Source organism: Leucoraja erinacea, chromosome 15, assembly GCF_028641065.1.
Source record: "Leucoraja erinacea ecotype New England chromosome 15, Leri_hhj_1, whole genome shotgun sequence".
Classification (NCBI taxonomy): domain Eukaryota; kingdom Metazoa; phylum Chordata; class Chondrichthyes; order Rajiformes; family Rajidae; genus Leucoraja; species Leucoraja erinaceus.
The window spans coordinates 3408453-3424642 of record NC_073391.1 but is presented as its reverse complement, the minus strand read 5'-3'; the positions used below and the strand labels follow the sequence as shown (position 1 = coordinate 3424642).

At 44.9% G+C, this 16190-nt stretch overlaps 1 protein-coding gene across 1 annotated transcript in view; it reads right to left on the bottom strand.

Annotated features, from left to right (window-relative positions):
* LOC129703906 (myoferlin-like) overlaps positions 1-16190 on the bottom strand; it is a 329673-nt gene that overhangs the window by 217148 nt on the left and 96335 nt on the right. Inside the window, exons 12-15 of the mRNA XM_055646609.1 lie at positions 15029-15155; positions 10780-10883; positions 10609-10677; positions 991-1034 (exon numbers count right to left, since the gene is read on the bottom strand). Of these exons, the coding sequence (XP_055502584.1) occupies positions 991-1034; positions 10609-10677; positions 10780-10883; positions 15029-15155 (344 nt within the window). The remainder of the gene's footprint in view (positions 1-990; positions 1035-10608; positions 10678-10779; positions 10884-15028; positions 15156-16190) is intronic.

Genomic DNA, 16190 nt, shown 5'->3' with positions numbered 1-16190 from the left:
ATACCCATATGGCCAAATCACCATTAATCTTATGGATCAGCATACCAGGGGTGACCTTTTGAAATACCTTACTGAAATCCACACGGACAACACCCACTGCCCTATACGCACTCATCATCTTTGTTACCTCCTCAAAAAAACTCAATCAAATTAGTGAAATACGAACTGCTGTGTACCATGCCATGCTGACCGATCGCAATTAACCCATTCTCTTCCAAATAGGAGCAAATCCTGTCGCAAAGAATCCTTTTTAATAGCTTGCATCTGCACTTAGGCAATCTGCGGACTTGCAAGTGAGCAGATCCCTTTAGAATCAATGGCTTTACCAGCATGAACCAACTTTATCAAATAAATTATTTGGTACTTGAAAATATAATTCGAGGATTTTGTAATGCAGTCAACTGAATTACTACAATTTGAAGGAGCAAGAACATTTAGCAAGATTTGTGTACAATATTAAACATTGTTCCCGCCCCCAGTAGCATACATCAACCATTCTTTTAAGTTACATTCCTTATCCCACTGCAAACCTATTTGCTTTTTGATTGTCATTGAAGAAAAATGGAGCACTTCACGTCCCACAATAAGTTACATAACTAAAAGATCACTAATGAAAAAAACCCCACACTGCTAATGTACAGAGGTCCTGCACATTGATCCTGGTAGGCTGCCCATTGCTGCTAGCAAAATCCAGACATATTCAAGTTATAACCACCTGCTAATGCAGGAAACATTTCTAATTAGGACAAACCTACCTTTTAGTAAATGTGCCCAAGTCGTTACTAAAGTGCAGTTACTCTCTCTTAAACACGCAACTTCCTGCCTCACATCTTCTTTGCTTCCCTGAACTTCAGCATCAACAAGGTGACTGTCGAAGATGACACTACCCCAAGGCCAATCATTTCTAGGAATTATCTACACTTCTCCATTCACATAAAGCATTCAATTAAATCAATAATCAGGGATTCAAAGCTTTTGCTGCATACTTACCAATCAAAAACAGTCAAGCGTAGTTTCTCACACATCGATGGAAACTGAAAGAGGGCAAGACAAAAAAATAAAATAATTGTTTATACTATGTTTATTATTGAAAGTTTTAACAGGTAATTTAATCAAGCCTTTTCGTATACAGACAAAGTAACCAATTGAATGCATCTCGTACAAACACCTTAATGGGCCCGTCCCACTTAGGCGACTCTTTAGGCGGCTGCCAGGGACTAATTTTAATGGAATTCACCTGCAACAATCTACAACAGCACCCACGACAACTCCTACGACAACCTACGGCAGCAGAAATTGTTGCCACTATTCCCGAAACATTTTCAACATGTTGAAAATTTAGCAGCAGTCGCCTGTAGTTACCCAAACAAATTGCCTAAGTGCCATTACTCTCAGCAATGTAGCAGTATGGCAGTAAGCAATGTACCACTAACTTGATTTGTAAGCACGTTTAATACTACACTTTGAACATTTTAAGATAACTGGAACTCGACATAGGAAAGTAGAATGATCACGTCAACCATTGGCAGAGACCTTTTGACCCCTGCATCTAAGATTTCAATAATGATTCTGCGTCAGTAACTTCAAGAGTCAAGAGTGTTTAATTGTCCGATGTACTGAAAAGGAACAATGACATTCATACATGCAGGAGCTTACAACAGGTTTGTAAACACAGCACTCAATAGATAGCACAAGAAAAAAACAACAAAAAGTTCAATAAGTAAAAAACTCTATAGATAGATAGATAGATAGATAGATAGAATTTATTGCCACACAACCAGGGTCGGTGGAAATTTGGGTTGTCAGCAGCAGTACAATAATAAAGAACACACAACCACAATAAAACTGTAACACAAACATCCACCACAGCATTCATCACTGCGAACCAAAATCAAAGTCCAAAGTCCCTGGTGTAATAGCTCAAAGTTAAGTTGGAGTCTGCTGTAGGGGGCGCTGCTCTGGCAGCAGCCATGTCAGCAGCACGTCAGTTTTTTCAACCTTTTTTTATTTTTTAGTACGTTTTAAAGTGTGTATTTAATGTTCCTTCGTGTGTTTTGTGTGGGGGGTGGTGTGGGGGGGTAAGGGGAAAACCGCTTCGGTCGCCTCCTCCATGGAGAGGCGCGTTTTTCCAGGTCGCCTCCCCCGTGGCCTAACATCAAGGATCGGCGCGGCCTTTCCCGGAGACGCGCCCGGGGGCTTCAGCGGCGGGCGCAGCGTGGACTCTCAGCGTGGAGCGGGTGAGCCCTCGCTGGAGGGCTTGCTGGAGGGGAGCGCTCCGTTCCGGTGGCCCGGGGCTGCCGACAGCCTGAAGCCGCGGTCTGCAGAGTTCCAGCTGGCGCGGCGTCTACAGCCCGGATCCCTCGTGGGGGACCCGGGGGAAGAAGAAGCCATCACTGCCGGCCCGCGGCCAACTTCTACCGCGGGTCCGGCATGGACTCACCATCACCCCTGGAGGGGAGCTTCGACCGCCGGCCCTGCAGTCTGCGGTGCTTCTGGCTGCGGCGGAGTCTTTAAATCTCGACCGATCGGCCTACACCATCTTAAAGCCGCGGTCTCCGGTGAGGAAGAGCCGATCCTGGACTGACTCTGGACTCTGGTCCTGTCCACGGGGGGCAAATGGAGGAGGACTGGCCACATTTTGTGCCTTCCACCACAGTGATGAATGCTGTGGTGGATGTTTGTCTTACAGTTTTATTGTGGTTGTGTGTTCTTTATTATTGTCTCGCTGCTGACAACCCAAATTTCCACCGACCCTGGTTGCGTGGCAATAAATTATATCTATCTATATCTAGTGTTCAATAGCCTGATGGATATTGGGAGGAAACTGTTCCTGCATGAAGATGATTGTTTTGAGACTCCTATATCTTCTTCCCGATGGCAGGAGGTAAATGAGAGCATAGCCAAGGTGGTGTGGGTCCTTGATCATGCTGATGCATCCTATGCTGCCTCAAAAACGTCCTTATGCTACTGTTAAATCATCCTCTATTTTTTATAACGCGAGTCCTAGTCCTCAACCCTTATAAGAGTGAACAGCCTCCACTATCCACTTTATTCAGATCCTCCATTATTCTATATACTTGATGACATTTCATGTCATCTCTTCTCCAAAGAATCTCATCTCTCTAATCTATTCTTGCATATAATCCATTCTCCCAGTAACCACTCAAATCTTTTCTGGAAACTCTCAAAAACCTTCACATGGTGTTGATATTCTTTTCTGTCATTTAAAACCTTTTGTTCCATTGATTCTTAAAAAGTTTCTCAACCCTGTACTGATGAAAATACATTGACCAAAAGTGTCCACTTTCTTTCATCTCGTTTGCTTGCTCACCAGCTGAATATAATGTTTCAGAAAGAACTGCAGATGCTGGAAAAATCAAAGGTAGACAAAAACAGAGAGATGATACACACTCATCTTTCCGCTGCCATCAGGTAGAAGGTACAGGAGCCTGAAATCTGGTACATCCAGGTTCAGGAACAGCTACTTCCCCATAGCCATCAGGCTATTAAACTCACCATCAAACAAACTCTAAACTATAACAGCCTATTGCACTTTATCTGTTTATTTATGTGTGTGTGTATATATATAAGCAAGAATTGCATTGACCTATCTGGGACACATGACAATAAACTCTCTTGACATGACATGCTGGAGAAACTCAGCGAGTCAGGCAGCATCTATGGAAGAGAAGGAATAGGTGACATTTCAGGTCGAGACCTTTCTTCAGACTAATGTCTGGGGGGAGTGGGGGGGAGAAAGAAAGGAAGAGGCAGGGACAGTAGGCTTTGTGAGAGAGCTGGGAAGGGGGAGGAGAAGGAGGGAGAAAGCAAGGACTATCTAAAATTAGAGAAATCAATGTTCATACCACTGGGGAGTAAACTAACTAAGCAAAATATGAGGTAAAATCGTCCCTTCCTACCCCAGTCAATTCGTCCCTTCCCACCCAAACCACCACCTCCCCGGGTGCTTTTCCTTGCAACCGCAGGAAATGCTAGAATTGTCGTTTAGAAAGACCCATTCAGTCTTTCCAGATGAGGCAGAGGTTTACCTGCATCTCCTCCAACCTCATCTATTGCATCTGCTATTCCAGGTCTCAACTTCTCTACATCCTGAGACCAAGCGCAGGCTCGGATATAGTTTCGCCCAAAACCTCCACTCAGTTCATACTAACCAACCTGATCTCCAAGTTGCTCAGCAACTCCCCCTCCCATTCCGACCTCTCTGTCCTTGGCCTCCTCCATTGTCAGAGTGAGGCCCAGCGCTAATTGGAGGAACAGCACCTCATATTTCGCTTGGGTAGTGTACACCCCAGCGGTGTGAACATTGACTTCTCCTAGTTTAGATAGCCCTTGCTTTCTCCCTCCTTCCCAGCTCTCCCACAACACCTACCGACTCCACCTCTTCCTTTCTTTTTCCCGCCCCCTCGACCTAGGTCTGAAGAAGGGTCTCGACCCGAAATGTCGCCTATTCCTTGTCTCCATAGATGCTGCCCCACTCGCTGAGTTTCTCCAGCATTTTTTGTCTACCAGCTGAATATTATGGGGTTTTGGTAAATCACATTTCCAGCACCAGCAGCATTTAGCTTTTGTTATTGCAATCTGCATTCACACAATTATTGCTGGACAACGGATTAAGTTGTACGGCAGGAACCATTGTCAATTTCAAAGGCAGCAAACTATAGCTCCAATAGCTAAAAGCAGGCAGACTGTCAGTGAAAGATGCATTGGCAAAATTAATTAGGGAACCAGCTGACAAAAGTGATCAAGTGAATGGCTTATCCATGACCATTTTTTACATTTTTGCCAAGATTAAAATAATGAGCATGTAAATATTCTAAAGCATCTTTAACAATTCACAGCAATCCTTGCACATTGTTTGCTCGTCCTGTTTTATTGAAGAGATATCCATTTTATATCAACATGGTTATCAAATATTACAGTAGGATTTCAATCAGTTGGGCAACTGGGCTGAACAATGGTTAATGGGGTTTAATAAAGATAAGTGCAAGGTGTTGCATTTTAGGAAGGGCAGGACCTACACAGTGAATGAGGAGTGTGGTAGAATTGAGGGATCTAGGAGTGCTGGTACATGAAAGTGGCTAGATAGGGTGGTCAGAAAGGCTTTTGGTATATTGGCCTTCATCAGTCAGGCTTTTGAGTATAGAAGTCAAGTCAAGTCAAGTTTATTTGTCACATACACATACGAGATGTGCAGTGAAATGAAAGTGGCAATGCTCGTGGACTTTTGTGCAAAAGACAAACAACAAAACAACCAAACAAATTATAAACACAATCATAACACACATATTCTTTTACATAATAAATTTAGAAGATGAGATGTTATGTAACAGTTGTGCAAGACGATGGTGGGGCCATATTTGGAGTGTTGCAGGTAGACACAAAATGCTGGAGAAACTCAGCGGGTGAGGCAGCATCGATGGAGCGAAGGAATAGGTGACGTTTCAGACTGAAGAAGGGTCCCGAACCGAAACGTCACCTATGAAGTTCTCTCTATGACGTTCTCTCCATAGATGCTGTCTCACACGCTGAGTTTCTCCAGCTTTTGTCTAGCTTTGATTTCTCCAGCATCTGAAGTTCTTTCTTAAACATTTGGAGTGTTGCGTACAGCTTAAGTCACCCCTGCTAAAGGGAGGCCACTGCCATGCTGGAAAGAGTAGAGAGGATTTACAAGGATGTCAACAGGACTTAAAGGGCCTGAGTTATAAGGAGAGGTCAGGCATGCTAGGACTATATTCCTGGGAACGCAGGAGGATGAGTAGCAATGTTATAGAGGTGTATCGGATCATGAGGGGAAATAGATTAGATGAATGGACAGAGTAGGGGAATCAAGAAGGGAGGGGAAAAGTTAATAGGGACCCGAGAGGCATCTTCTTCACGCAGATGACTGTGGGTGTATGGAATGAGCCGACAGAGGATGCAGTTGAAGCAGTTAATATAACAACATTTACCAGACATTTGGAGAGGCAAGGTTTAGAGGGAAGAGAGCCAAACGCAGGCAGGTGGGACTACTGTTGAGGAGTGATCTTGGTCAGCGTGAGCAAGTCGGGCCAAGGGGCCTGTTCGCATGCAGTATGACTCTAGGACCTTTGCACCATCAGGTCACGCTGCTCCAAGGGAGATACAGGATTCACCAAGTCAATAAAAGTAAAAATGCAAATTCTAAAATACCAATTCAAATTTAAAAACTCACTCAGCGGGTGATAAAACCATTATGGTATCTCTTTCAATGATGCAAAGCAGTAACAAAAAATTCCATCGAGGGATAACTTTCAGACCGACTTGCTTGATGAACAAGTCCACTATAATCCTTGTCACAATAACCTTACAATAACCAAGTAACTCGTACAAAACAGCACAATACTGCAAACATTAATAATTCTTACCAAAGCTATTCAAGTGGGATCACACATAAACAATCATGGAAACTACATAGCTAATCAATGAAGTTTACAGTTTTATTTCATTTGTGTTTTTAAAACGTGACAAGACGATCTCAAAAAATGATCTGCAAAAGCGTCAGCAGGAGAAGGATAATTGTGTGTATTGTGTGAAAACTACTGCAAGGGTCCTAAGTTTGGCTTTGACATTAAATTTTCCGTTACAATCAGTTGAGCACCCGATTATTACTTGCACACTAACAATTACAGTATGTCGTGATTTCCAATCACCAGAGTTGTGATCTTTATTTGGGGAATATAGTAAACCCTCATTATATGTAGCGCCGCAGAATTGTGCACCCATTCCCCCCCCCCTTCCCCTTCTTCTGTTTTTGTTTTTCTGTTTCTTGTTTTTTGTGCTAAATTGTATGTATGCACTGAGTACGAGCAGCTTTCAGTTTCACTGTACATGTATAGTGACAATAAATGGCATATCACATATCACATAACAGACCATAGAGGAGGGGACTGGTGTCCATTATTGCCAAATGTCCTCTATAACTGAATAAGGTTTTATCATTGTATAAGTCGTAGAAACAAACAACTACAGTTGCTGGTTATAGAGTCAGAGTGATACAGTGTGGAAACAGGCCCTTCAGCCCAACTTGCCCACATCAGCCAACATATCCCAGCTGCTGGTCCCACCTGCCCGCATTTGGTCCATATCCCTCCAAACCTGTCCTATCCATGTACCCGGCCAACTGTTTCTTAAATGTTGGGATAGTCCCAGCCTCAACTACCTCCTCTGGCAGCTTGTTCCATAAACCTACCACCATGTGTGTGAAAAAGTTAGCCCTCAGATTCCAACCTAATCTTTTCCCCTTCACCTTAAACGTATGTCCTCAATTCACCTGCTCTGGGCAAGAGACTCTGTGCATCTACCGGATTTATTCCTCGACAGAAAAGGCCAAACAATGCTGGAGTAACTCAGCATGTCAGGCAGCATCTCTGGAGAACACGGATAGGTGGTGTTTTGGGCTGAGAACCTTCTTCAGATTCTTGATCTGGGACTGCGCCTGGAATCCACGCGAGTTGATGGCCCTGGCTTGCTGGCGATCAGAGGGAGGCAAGGATCGGTGGAGCCATTTCCCGCAGCCTGTAGGTATGAGGTGGCACTGGTAGGAGCAGCTGGGTTGGTGGCAGTGGCAACTGGGATGATGGCAAAGGCAGCTGGCATAGCTGGGGTGGCAACATGAGACCAGCCAGGGGCAGTGGTGTCACCTATGGCAAGCATGGTATGAGAATGCTGGCTGTGGCATCAATGGCAGCAGGGTGGTGTTGGTGGCAGCAGCAGCAGGCATGGCAGGGCTGGCAGGCAGGCTAGCGGCAGCATTAGAGGTGGTGTGGGTGGTCGGCGTTGCGAGCAGCTGTATCGACACCAGCCTGGGGCAGCACAGGCAGCCGTCCGTAGTCTAGTCCCCTATAACTGAGGTCAGTTCTAAATAGGACAGTTAAACCAAGGGTTTACTGCATATTACTTATGGTGATGAATATTGATAAACAAGTTCCTTCCACAAGCAATTGAATCAAAAATACTGTAGTTATCTTATTCTTAACAAAGACACACTAAAGTATTATACATCATGCAAACTTTAAGCACTGCCAAGTACCAAGTCAACTTTTGTAGAAAAGAGGGTCCACGTTCAAAATTAACCCCGTCAGAGAGATTTGGAGAGAAGCCAAGTTGTTGTACCCAGCCCACCGCTGGTTGAGTTGGGGAGAGCTCCCATCATTACTGTTCAAAACATTACTAATGATGTCCATAGATGATTTAACCAAAACTGGTGGACCCTCCTGTGTTCTTGAAACGTCATTACTCAGTAACGATGGAAAGGAAGAGATATCTAGAGCATGTAACGCACATTTAGTAATTGTCCAAGGAAGTCAAAATGTGTCCATTCAGCAAAAAGTTTTTTCCATCCATATCATTCCATGCTGCTAGTTGACTTCCTGTAGCGACATTTGTTACATCCTCTCCAAATACAAGAATCTCACTCTTTATTTGCACTTTTAAAAGAGCAACAAATTCCACTGATTCACCACCATCTCACTAAAGAAATTCTTCCTCACCTCCATCCTTAGGGTACATCCTTTTATCCCGAGGTTGTGCCCTCTGGTCCTCGACGCTCCCACTAGTGGAAACATCCTCTCTACATCCACTCCATCTATGCCAATCATTATCCGGTAGGTTTCAATGAGTTCCCCCTTATCCGTCAAAACCAGCAGGTACAAGCTCAGAGCCTTCAAACGCTCTTTATATGTTAACCCAAGCTTGTAAACCTCCTCTGCACCCACTCCAAAGCCAACAGATCTTTTCTCAGACGTGGGGCCAAAAACAGCTCACAATACTCCATATGTGGCTTTACCTGTACCTTATAAAGCCTCAGCATTACATCCTTGCTTTTATATTGTAGCCCCGCTCAAAATTAATACTAGTGTTGCATTTGCCTTCCTAAACGCTGACTCACACTGCATATCGATCTTTTGTGAACCCTTGAACCAGCACTCCCAAATCCCCTTCCCTCCGATTTACAAATCCTCTCCCCATTTAGAAGTAGTCTACCCCTTTATTCCTTCAACCAAATTGCATGACCATACACTTTGCTACTCTGTATTCCATTTGCCAGTTCTTTGTAAACTAATCACACCGTATATGCTGTTCTTTCATGAAAACATAGCAATGTTGGGCGAGTAAAAGACAAGAAATTCATAAATATTTACATATGCAGTTACTGTGTAAATATGAACAGGGAAATTTATGCTAAAGGACAAAATCAATGACTTTAAATGGAAAATGGTTTTGACCCGAAACGGCTCCTATTACTTTTGTCCAGAGATACTGCCTGTCCTAACGAGTTACTCCAGCTTTTTGCGTCTATCTTCAGTTTAAACCAGCATCTGCAGTTCCTCTCGACACTTCAAATGGAAACTTAATTAAACTCATTCAGTTTCGCTTAACTCTTCTCCACCCATCTCGATAAGTTTTGCTTAAGTCTACTCCACCTACTATTTAATCTAGACAAAGACTGAAGGTCCGTGTATGAATATTCATAGATACATAGAAAATAGGTGTGGGAGTAGGCCATTCGGCTCTTCGAGCCAGCACCGCCATTCAATGTGATCATGGCTGAACATCCACAATCAGTACCCCGTTCCTGCCTTCTCCCCATATCCCTTGGTTCCGCTAGCCCCAAGAAACTCTCTTTTGAATGCATCCAGTGAATCGGCCTCCACTGCCTTCTGAGGCAGAGAATTCCACACATTCACAACTCTCTGGGTGAAAAAGTTATTCCTCATCTCAGTTCTAAATGGCCTATCCCTTATTCTTAAAATGTGGTCCCTGATTGTGGACTCCCCCAACATTTGAAACATTTTTCCTGCATCTAGCTTGTCCCGCCATCCCAGGAATTAACCTCATGAACCTAAGCTGCACTCCCTCAATAGCAAGAATGTCCTTCCTCAAATTAAGAGACCAAAACTGCACACAATACCCCAGATGTGGTCTCACCGGGACCTGTATAACTGCAGAAGGACCTCTTTGCTCCAATACTCAAATCCTCTCGTTATGAAGGCCAACATGACATTAGCTTTCTTCACTGCCTGCTTTACCTGCATGCTAATCTGACACCATTCAGATAATAATCTGCCTTCTTCTTCTTTCCACCAAAGTGGATAGCCTCACATTTATCCACATTAAACTGCATCTGCCCACACACCCAACCTGTGCAAATCACCCTGCATCCTCATAGCATCCTCTTCACAGTTCACACTGCCACCCAGCTTTGTGTCATCTGCAGATTTGCTAATGTTACTTTTAATTCCTTCATCTAAATCATTAATATATTGTAAATAGCAGTTTTGTTTTTCATTGTTGTTTTGTCACAATGTTATCATATTTCTCTCAACACCTGACACCGCACTAGCCCAAGTGAAAAAAAAGATTAAGGATTTAATTCCAGTTTCCTCTCATTTGATTCTATAGTATATCAACAATTCCCAAAACATTTTTGTGGACAGAAAGCATCAGATCAAGACAGAAAAAAAAGAAGCTCGAAATGCAATGGAAAGAACAAGCATATGATAGTGGCCACTTGTGCAATATAGCCACAGTGAAATCAATCTTAGATAATGAAATGCAAGCAGATCCTACCTTGACTTGAAGGTTGATAACTTGGTTCCACTCTGGATTTGCATTCTTTTCTATTATCTTTGTACAAAGCTTAGAGCAGAAGAAAGAGTCAGTGTTACACATGTGAGGTAATTAGTAGCAGGCAAGAATTCCATACACGTCATTGGAAAATGGATATGGGTAGATTCTCACCTTTTTCCCAGCAAAACTAACTTCCACGTATGGATCCACCAGGTTTTTCTTGTCTGTGCCTGCTCCAAATATCGACTTCACACTTTCTACAAAGGCATCATCCACTAAAAAGTAAAACAAGAAGAAAATTCACCACCACTTCCTTCACTCCTATGTCATTTGAGTGCATTCTGCACGACAGCGAAAGACACAGAAATACAATTTAAAAAAAAATCACAAATACAAATTTAAATGACAAATTCAAACTAAATCCTGGGCTCAAAATCTAGAAAATTGCAAAATCGGTCGTTATCTACAAGAGTAGCTGTGGACTAAAGAAGAATCGGCAACAGAATTACGTTAATAAACTATGAAATGGCCAATGAGATAATAGCATGAATCACAGTTCAGAGATCAAAGGCAGCATCATGCAATGTGGGAACATGGAAGGTGGAGGGGTTGGGTAGACACAGCAACATTAACTTGATACACCCACCTGTGAATTATTTTGCTTTGCTAATATTAAAGCAATCGGAAGGGCTGAGGAAAGATTTAAATCTCTCCTCAATCCTTTCAATTACTTTCCTGGTGGAGCACATTTGAAAATCAAGGCAGGGAAGGCAAAAATGTGCAAAATAGCTGAAGTGCGTGAGGAAGACTCCACCCTGTTGCAGAAAGTCCTGAGGATGGGGGGGGGGGGGGGGGGGTTTTAGTTTACTGGCAGAAGACAATAGACAATGGGTGTAATTTGCACACAGGAGTATGCTCTCCATTTGGCCCTTCGAGCCAGCATCGCCATTCAATGTGATCATGGCTGATCATCCTCAATCACAGGGCTGCCATTGATTCGTCATCTCCACTGATGAGTCCCACCACTGTAGTGTCAGCGTGACACTCACGCATTCCAGCCAATTCTCACGCCCTCACGCTGAAGACAGAATTCTCACGCTGACAGGCTGTCTTCAGTCCCTGCACAGCAAAGATCCTACAGCGGAGCTATGTGTGTGTCTCCCTGTGTGTGTCTCCCTGTGTATAGCGGAGCTATAGGATCTTTGCTGCACAGTTTGTCTCACGTTTGCGCCGCATGACAGCGATCTGCACGGATTGGGGAAGCGCGTCGGTCCCAGTCAGCGGGTGTCAGCGCTTTTGTGAGCCGTCTGCGAGCTCTGCGATGCCGGCTACCGCCTGCCTCCTGCCCAAAGATCCTATAGCGGAGCTCTGCCATAGGATCTTTGCTCCTGCCCTTCAACTCACACGGCAGCGGCAGCGCCGCCAATCCACGCTGCACCGTGCCCGCCAGGCTCCCCATTGGGCGGCCCGGGAAAGAGAGGGAGGGGAGGGAGGGGAGAGAGAGAGAGAGAGAGAGAGAGAGGGAGAGAGAGAGAGAGAGAGAGAGAGAGAAAAGGGAGGGATGGAGGCAAAGAGAGACAGGGGGAGGGAATGTAGAAAGGGGATGAAGGAAGGGAAGGAGAAAGGGGAGAAAGAGGAAGTGTGAGGAAAAAGAGGGAGGGGGAGGAAAGAGGGAGGGAGGGGGGAAGGAAAGGTGTGTGTGTCTCCGTGTGTGTGTGTGTCTGTCTGTGTGTGTGTGTCTTCCTTTGTGTATGTGTCTCCTGTGTGTGTGTGTGTGTGTGTGTGTGTGTGTGTGTGTCCCTGTGTGTGTGTGTGCATGTGTGTGTGTCCCTGTGTGTGTGTGTGGTGTGTGTGTGTGTCTCCCTGTGTGTGTGTCTGTGTGTGTGTGTCTGTGTGTGCGCCTTCCTTTGTGTGTGTGTCTCCCTGTGTCTGTCTCCGTGTGTGTGTGTGTGTGTGTCCCCGTGTGTGTGTGTGTGTGTGTGTGTGTGTGTCTCCCTGTGTGTGTGTCTTCCTTTGTGTATGTGTCTCTCCCTGTGTGCGTCTGTTGTGTGTCTCCCCTGGCCTTAGACAGGGCTGTCCAACTGTCACGCTTTGAGTGTTGAGTGTGTGTGTGTGTGTGTGTGTCTCGCTGTTTCAGCCAATTCTCACGCTGATGACAGTGTGTTCTCACGCTGTCTTGTGTCCCTGCCAGTTGTGTGTTTTTGCGCCACATGTGTGTGTGTGTGTCTCCCTGTGTGTGTATCTCTCCCTGTGTGTGTGTGGGGAACTGCGTCAGTTGTGTGGCTGTGAGTGACGTCGGTGTGTGTTCTGTGTGTGTGTGTTTGTGTGTGTGTGTGCAGCCGCCGTGTGTGTGTGAAGCAGCCGTGTGTGACAAAACTGTCTCCAGGTGTGGTGTGTCTCCGTTTGTAAAACATGTCTGAGAACCACAATGAGGCCAAACATCTAGGACAGGGTTCGTGTGTGTGTGTACGGCACACACGGGTCGTAACCCAAAATACCTGTGTCTCACCTGTGCGTCTGTTGTCCCCTCCCCCCCCCCCCCCCCCCAAGGCTCGCAATTTCTCACGCTCAAACTCAGCACGAGCTTTGAGCGTCACCCAATATTGGCCCCTCACGCTGTCTTCAGATCCCCGTTCAGTTTGTCTTTCTGCATACCTCCGACTCTGCGGTATTTTAAAAGCCCTATCTAGCTCTCTCTTGAAAGCATCAGACAACCTGCCTCTTCTCTTCTTGCCCTCCGAGGCAGAGACAATTCCACAGCTCGCCACTGAAGCTGTGAGAAAAAACTGACCAGGTCGTCTCCGTTAAAAAATGGGGGGCTTACAATGAGGCTTAACATCTAGGACAGGGCTGGGCAACCTGGGGCTGGAACCCCCAATATCGGGAACACTCTCCTTCCTCGACCTTGCCTCTAGCGTGTCCAAGCCCTTAACAATCTTATATGTTTCAATTAGATCCCCTCTCATCCTTCTAAACTCAAGAGTGTACAAGCCCAGCTGCTCCATTCTCTCAGCATATGACAGTCCCGCCATCCCAGAAATTAACCTTGTAAACCTACGCTGCTCTCCCTCAATAGCAAGAATGTCCTTCCTCAAATTAGGGGACGAATACTGCACATAATACTCCAGGTGTGGTCTCACTAGGGCTCTGTACAACTGCAGAAGGACTTATTTGCTCCTATATTCGATTCCTCTTGTTATAAAGGCCAACATGCCATTCGCTTTCTTCACTGCCTGCTGTACCTGCATGCTTACTTTCATAGACTAATGTACATGGACCCCCAGATCCCGTTGTACATCCCCTTTCCCCAACTTGACGCCATTTAGACAGTAATATGCCTTCCTGTTTTTGCTACCAAAGTGGATAACCTCACATTTATCCGCATTAAACTTCATCTGCCATGCATCTGCCCACTCCCCCAACCTGTCCAAGTCACCCTGCATTCTCATAGCATCCTCCTCCCAGTTCACACTACCACCCAGCTTTGTGTCATCTGCAAATTTGCTAATCTTACTTTGAATCCCTTCATCCAAATCATTGATGTATATTGTAAATAGCTGCGGTCCCAGCACAGAGCCTTGCGGTACTCCACTAGTCACTGCCTGCCATTCTGAAAGGGACCCGTTAATCCCTACTCCTTGTTTCCTGTCTGCCAACCACTTCTCTATCCATGTCAGCACTCAAAAAATCTGAAGAAGGGTCTTGACCTGAAACGTCGCCCATTCCTTCTCTCCAGAGATGCTGCCTCACCCGCAGAGTTTAGTTACTCCAGCATTTTGTGTCTACCTTAGAAAAAATGCTCAATATCAAGCATTACTGGATGGTCTGGTACTAGGTTGTGGCATTTAAAAGATAAATATGAAGTAAATTGGTGTCATAAAGTAATTGACTGATACAGTGTGGAAGATAAGATCATGTGACCCATCTACTTCATCATGGCTGATCTATCTCTCCCTCCTAACCCCATTCTCCTGCCTTCGCCCCATAACCCCTGACACTTGGCCCTTCGGACCCGAAGCAAGCCCTTCGGCCCAACTTGCCCACACCAGCATTTCATGAAGGTGATCATAATAAGTGCGATAATGTTAAGACCAGCTCTGGGATAGGAATCTTATCGGATAGTAAAACAAATTAAATTTAGAATGCTTCAGGGAACAACTGCACAAGTTAGACACTGTTAGATCCAGAATAAAGGCATGTGCTGTCTATGCACCAATGCCCTTGGTCCTTTGGAGTATTCAAAATCTGCATTACATTTAAGGGCAAGGGAACACAAATAGCTTGGTCAGGTGTTGCAAAGAACATAATTGAAAGCAGGTAGCTGAAGATAAAATGTGACATCTTGGAGAGGACTTCTCTTGTGGCAACATTCATTCAAGATGTCCATGTTCTTCTCTTCAGCCCCCAAAATCCAACTTACTTTGTGGAATGTCTTCTGCTCTGTAGATCTTCAGAAGGAAAGTCACCCATCGAAGAGTGAGGCCTGCAGGAAGCAGCAGGTTGCTTTCAACGTCATCGCTATCTTCACTTTTCCCTTTCTTCTCAACCTATGACATAACATTCAGAGAGAAACAAAAAGAACCTTATTAGAAAGCAACTTTTGCAGAGCACAAATTTATTCCGCAGTTTCTGCCACTTTCTCCAATTTTATAATGTGGCCCATTCCAAGATGCACTTCTGAAGAGGTGGGCCACGATACCATTGGGTATTGGATACACTGTTGGTCAAAAACTCCATTCCCAGCAATAGTTTAATTTTCTTTTACAAGGATGTTGCCAGGACTAGAGGGTGTGAGCTATAGGGAGAGGTTGAGTGGGCTGGGTCTCTATTCCATGGAGCGCAGGAGGATGAGGGGAGATCTTATGGAGGTGTACAAAATCATGAAGGGAATAGATTGGGTGATGCACAGTCTTTTACCCAGAGTAGGGGAATCGAGGATCATAGGTTCAAGGTGAAGAGGAAAAGATTTAATAGGAATCCGAGGGGTAACATTTTCGCACAAAGGGTGGTGGGTGTATGGAATAAGCTGCCAGAGGAGGTAGTTGAGGCTGGGACTATCCCATTGTTTAAGAAACAGTTGTACAAGTACATGGATAGGACAGGTTTGCAGGGTTATGGACCAAGCGCAGGCAAGTGGGACTAGTGTAGCTGGGACATTGTTGGCCGGTGTGGGCGAGTTGGGCCGAAGGGCCTGTTCACACTGTATCACTCTATGACTCTAAACCTCAGCCTGCAGATTTGGTCTGGAAAACTCCCCCAAATTGTTTTTCTCTCCCTCTCATTGGTACAAGTATGCTCGGCTGAAGCAATCATGCTTCGAAACCCAGATATTGCTATCCAACATTGTATTTTGATTGTGTAGGAAGGAATAGCAGATGCTGGTTTAAACTGAAGATTGACACAAAATGCTGGAGTAACTCAACGGGTCAGGCAGCATCTCTGGAGAAAAGGAATAGGTGACGTGTCGGGTCGAGACCCGCCTTTAGATGAGTTTCAGGGGAAACGAGAGATATTGAGAGTGGTATAGAGAGAGAGATACAGAACAAATGAATGAAAGGTACGCCAAAAAGTAAAGTTGATCA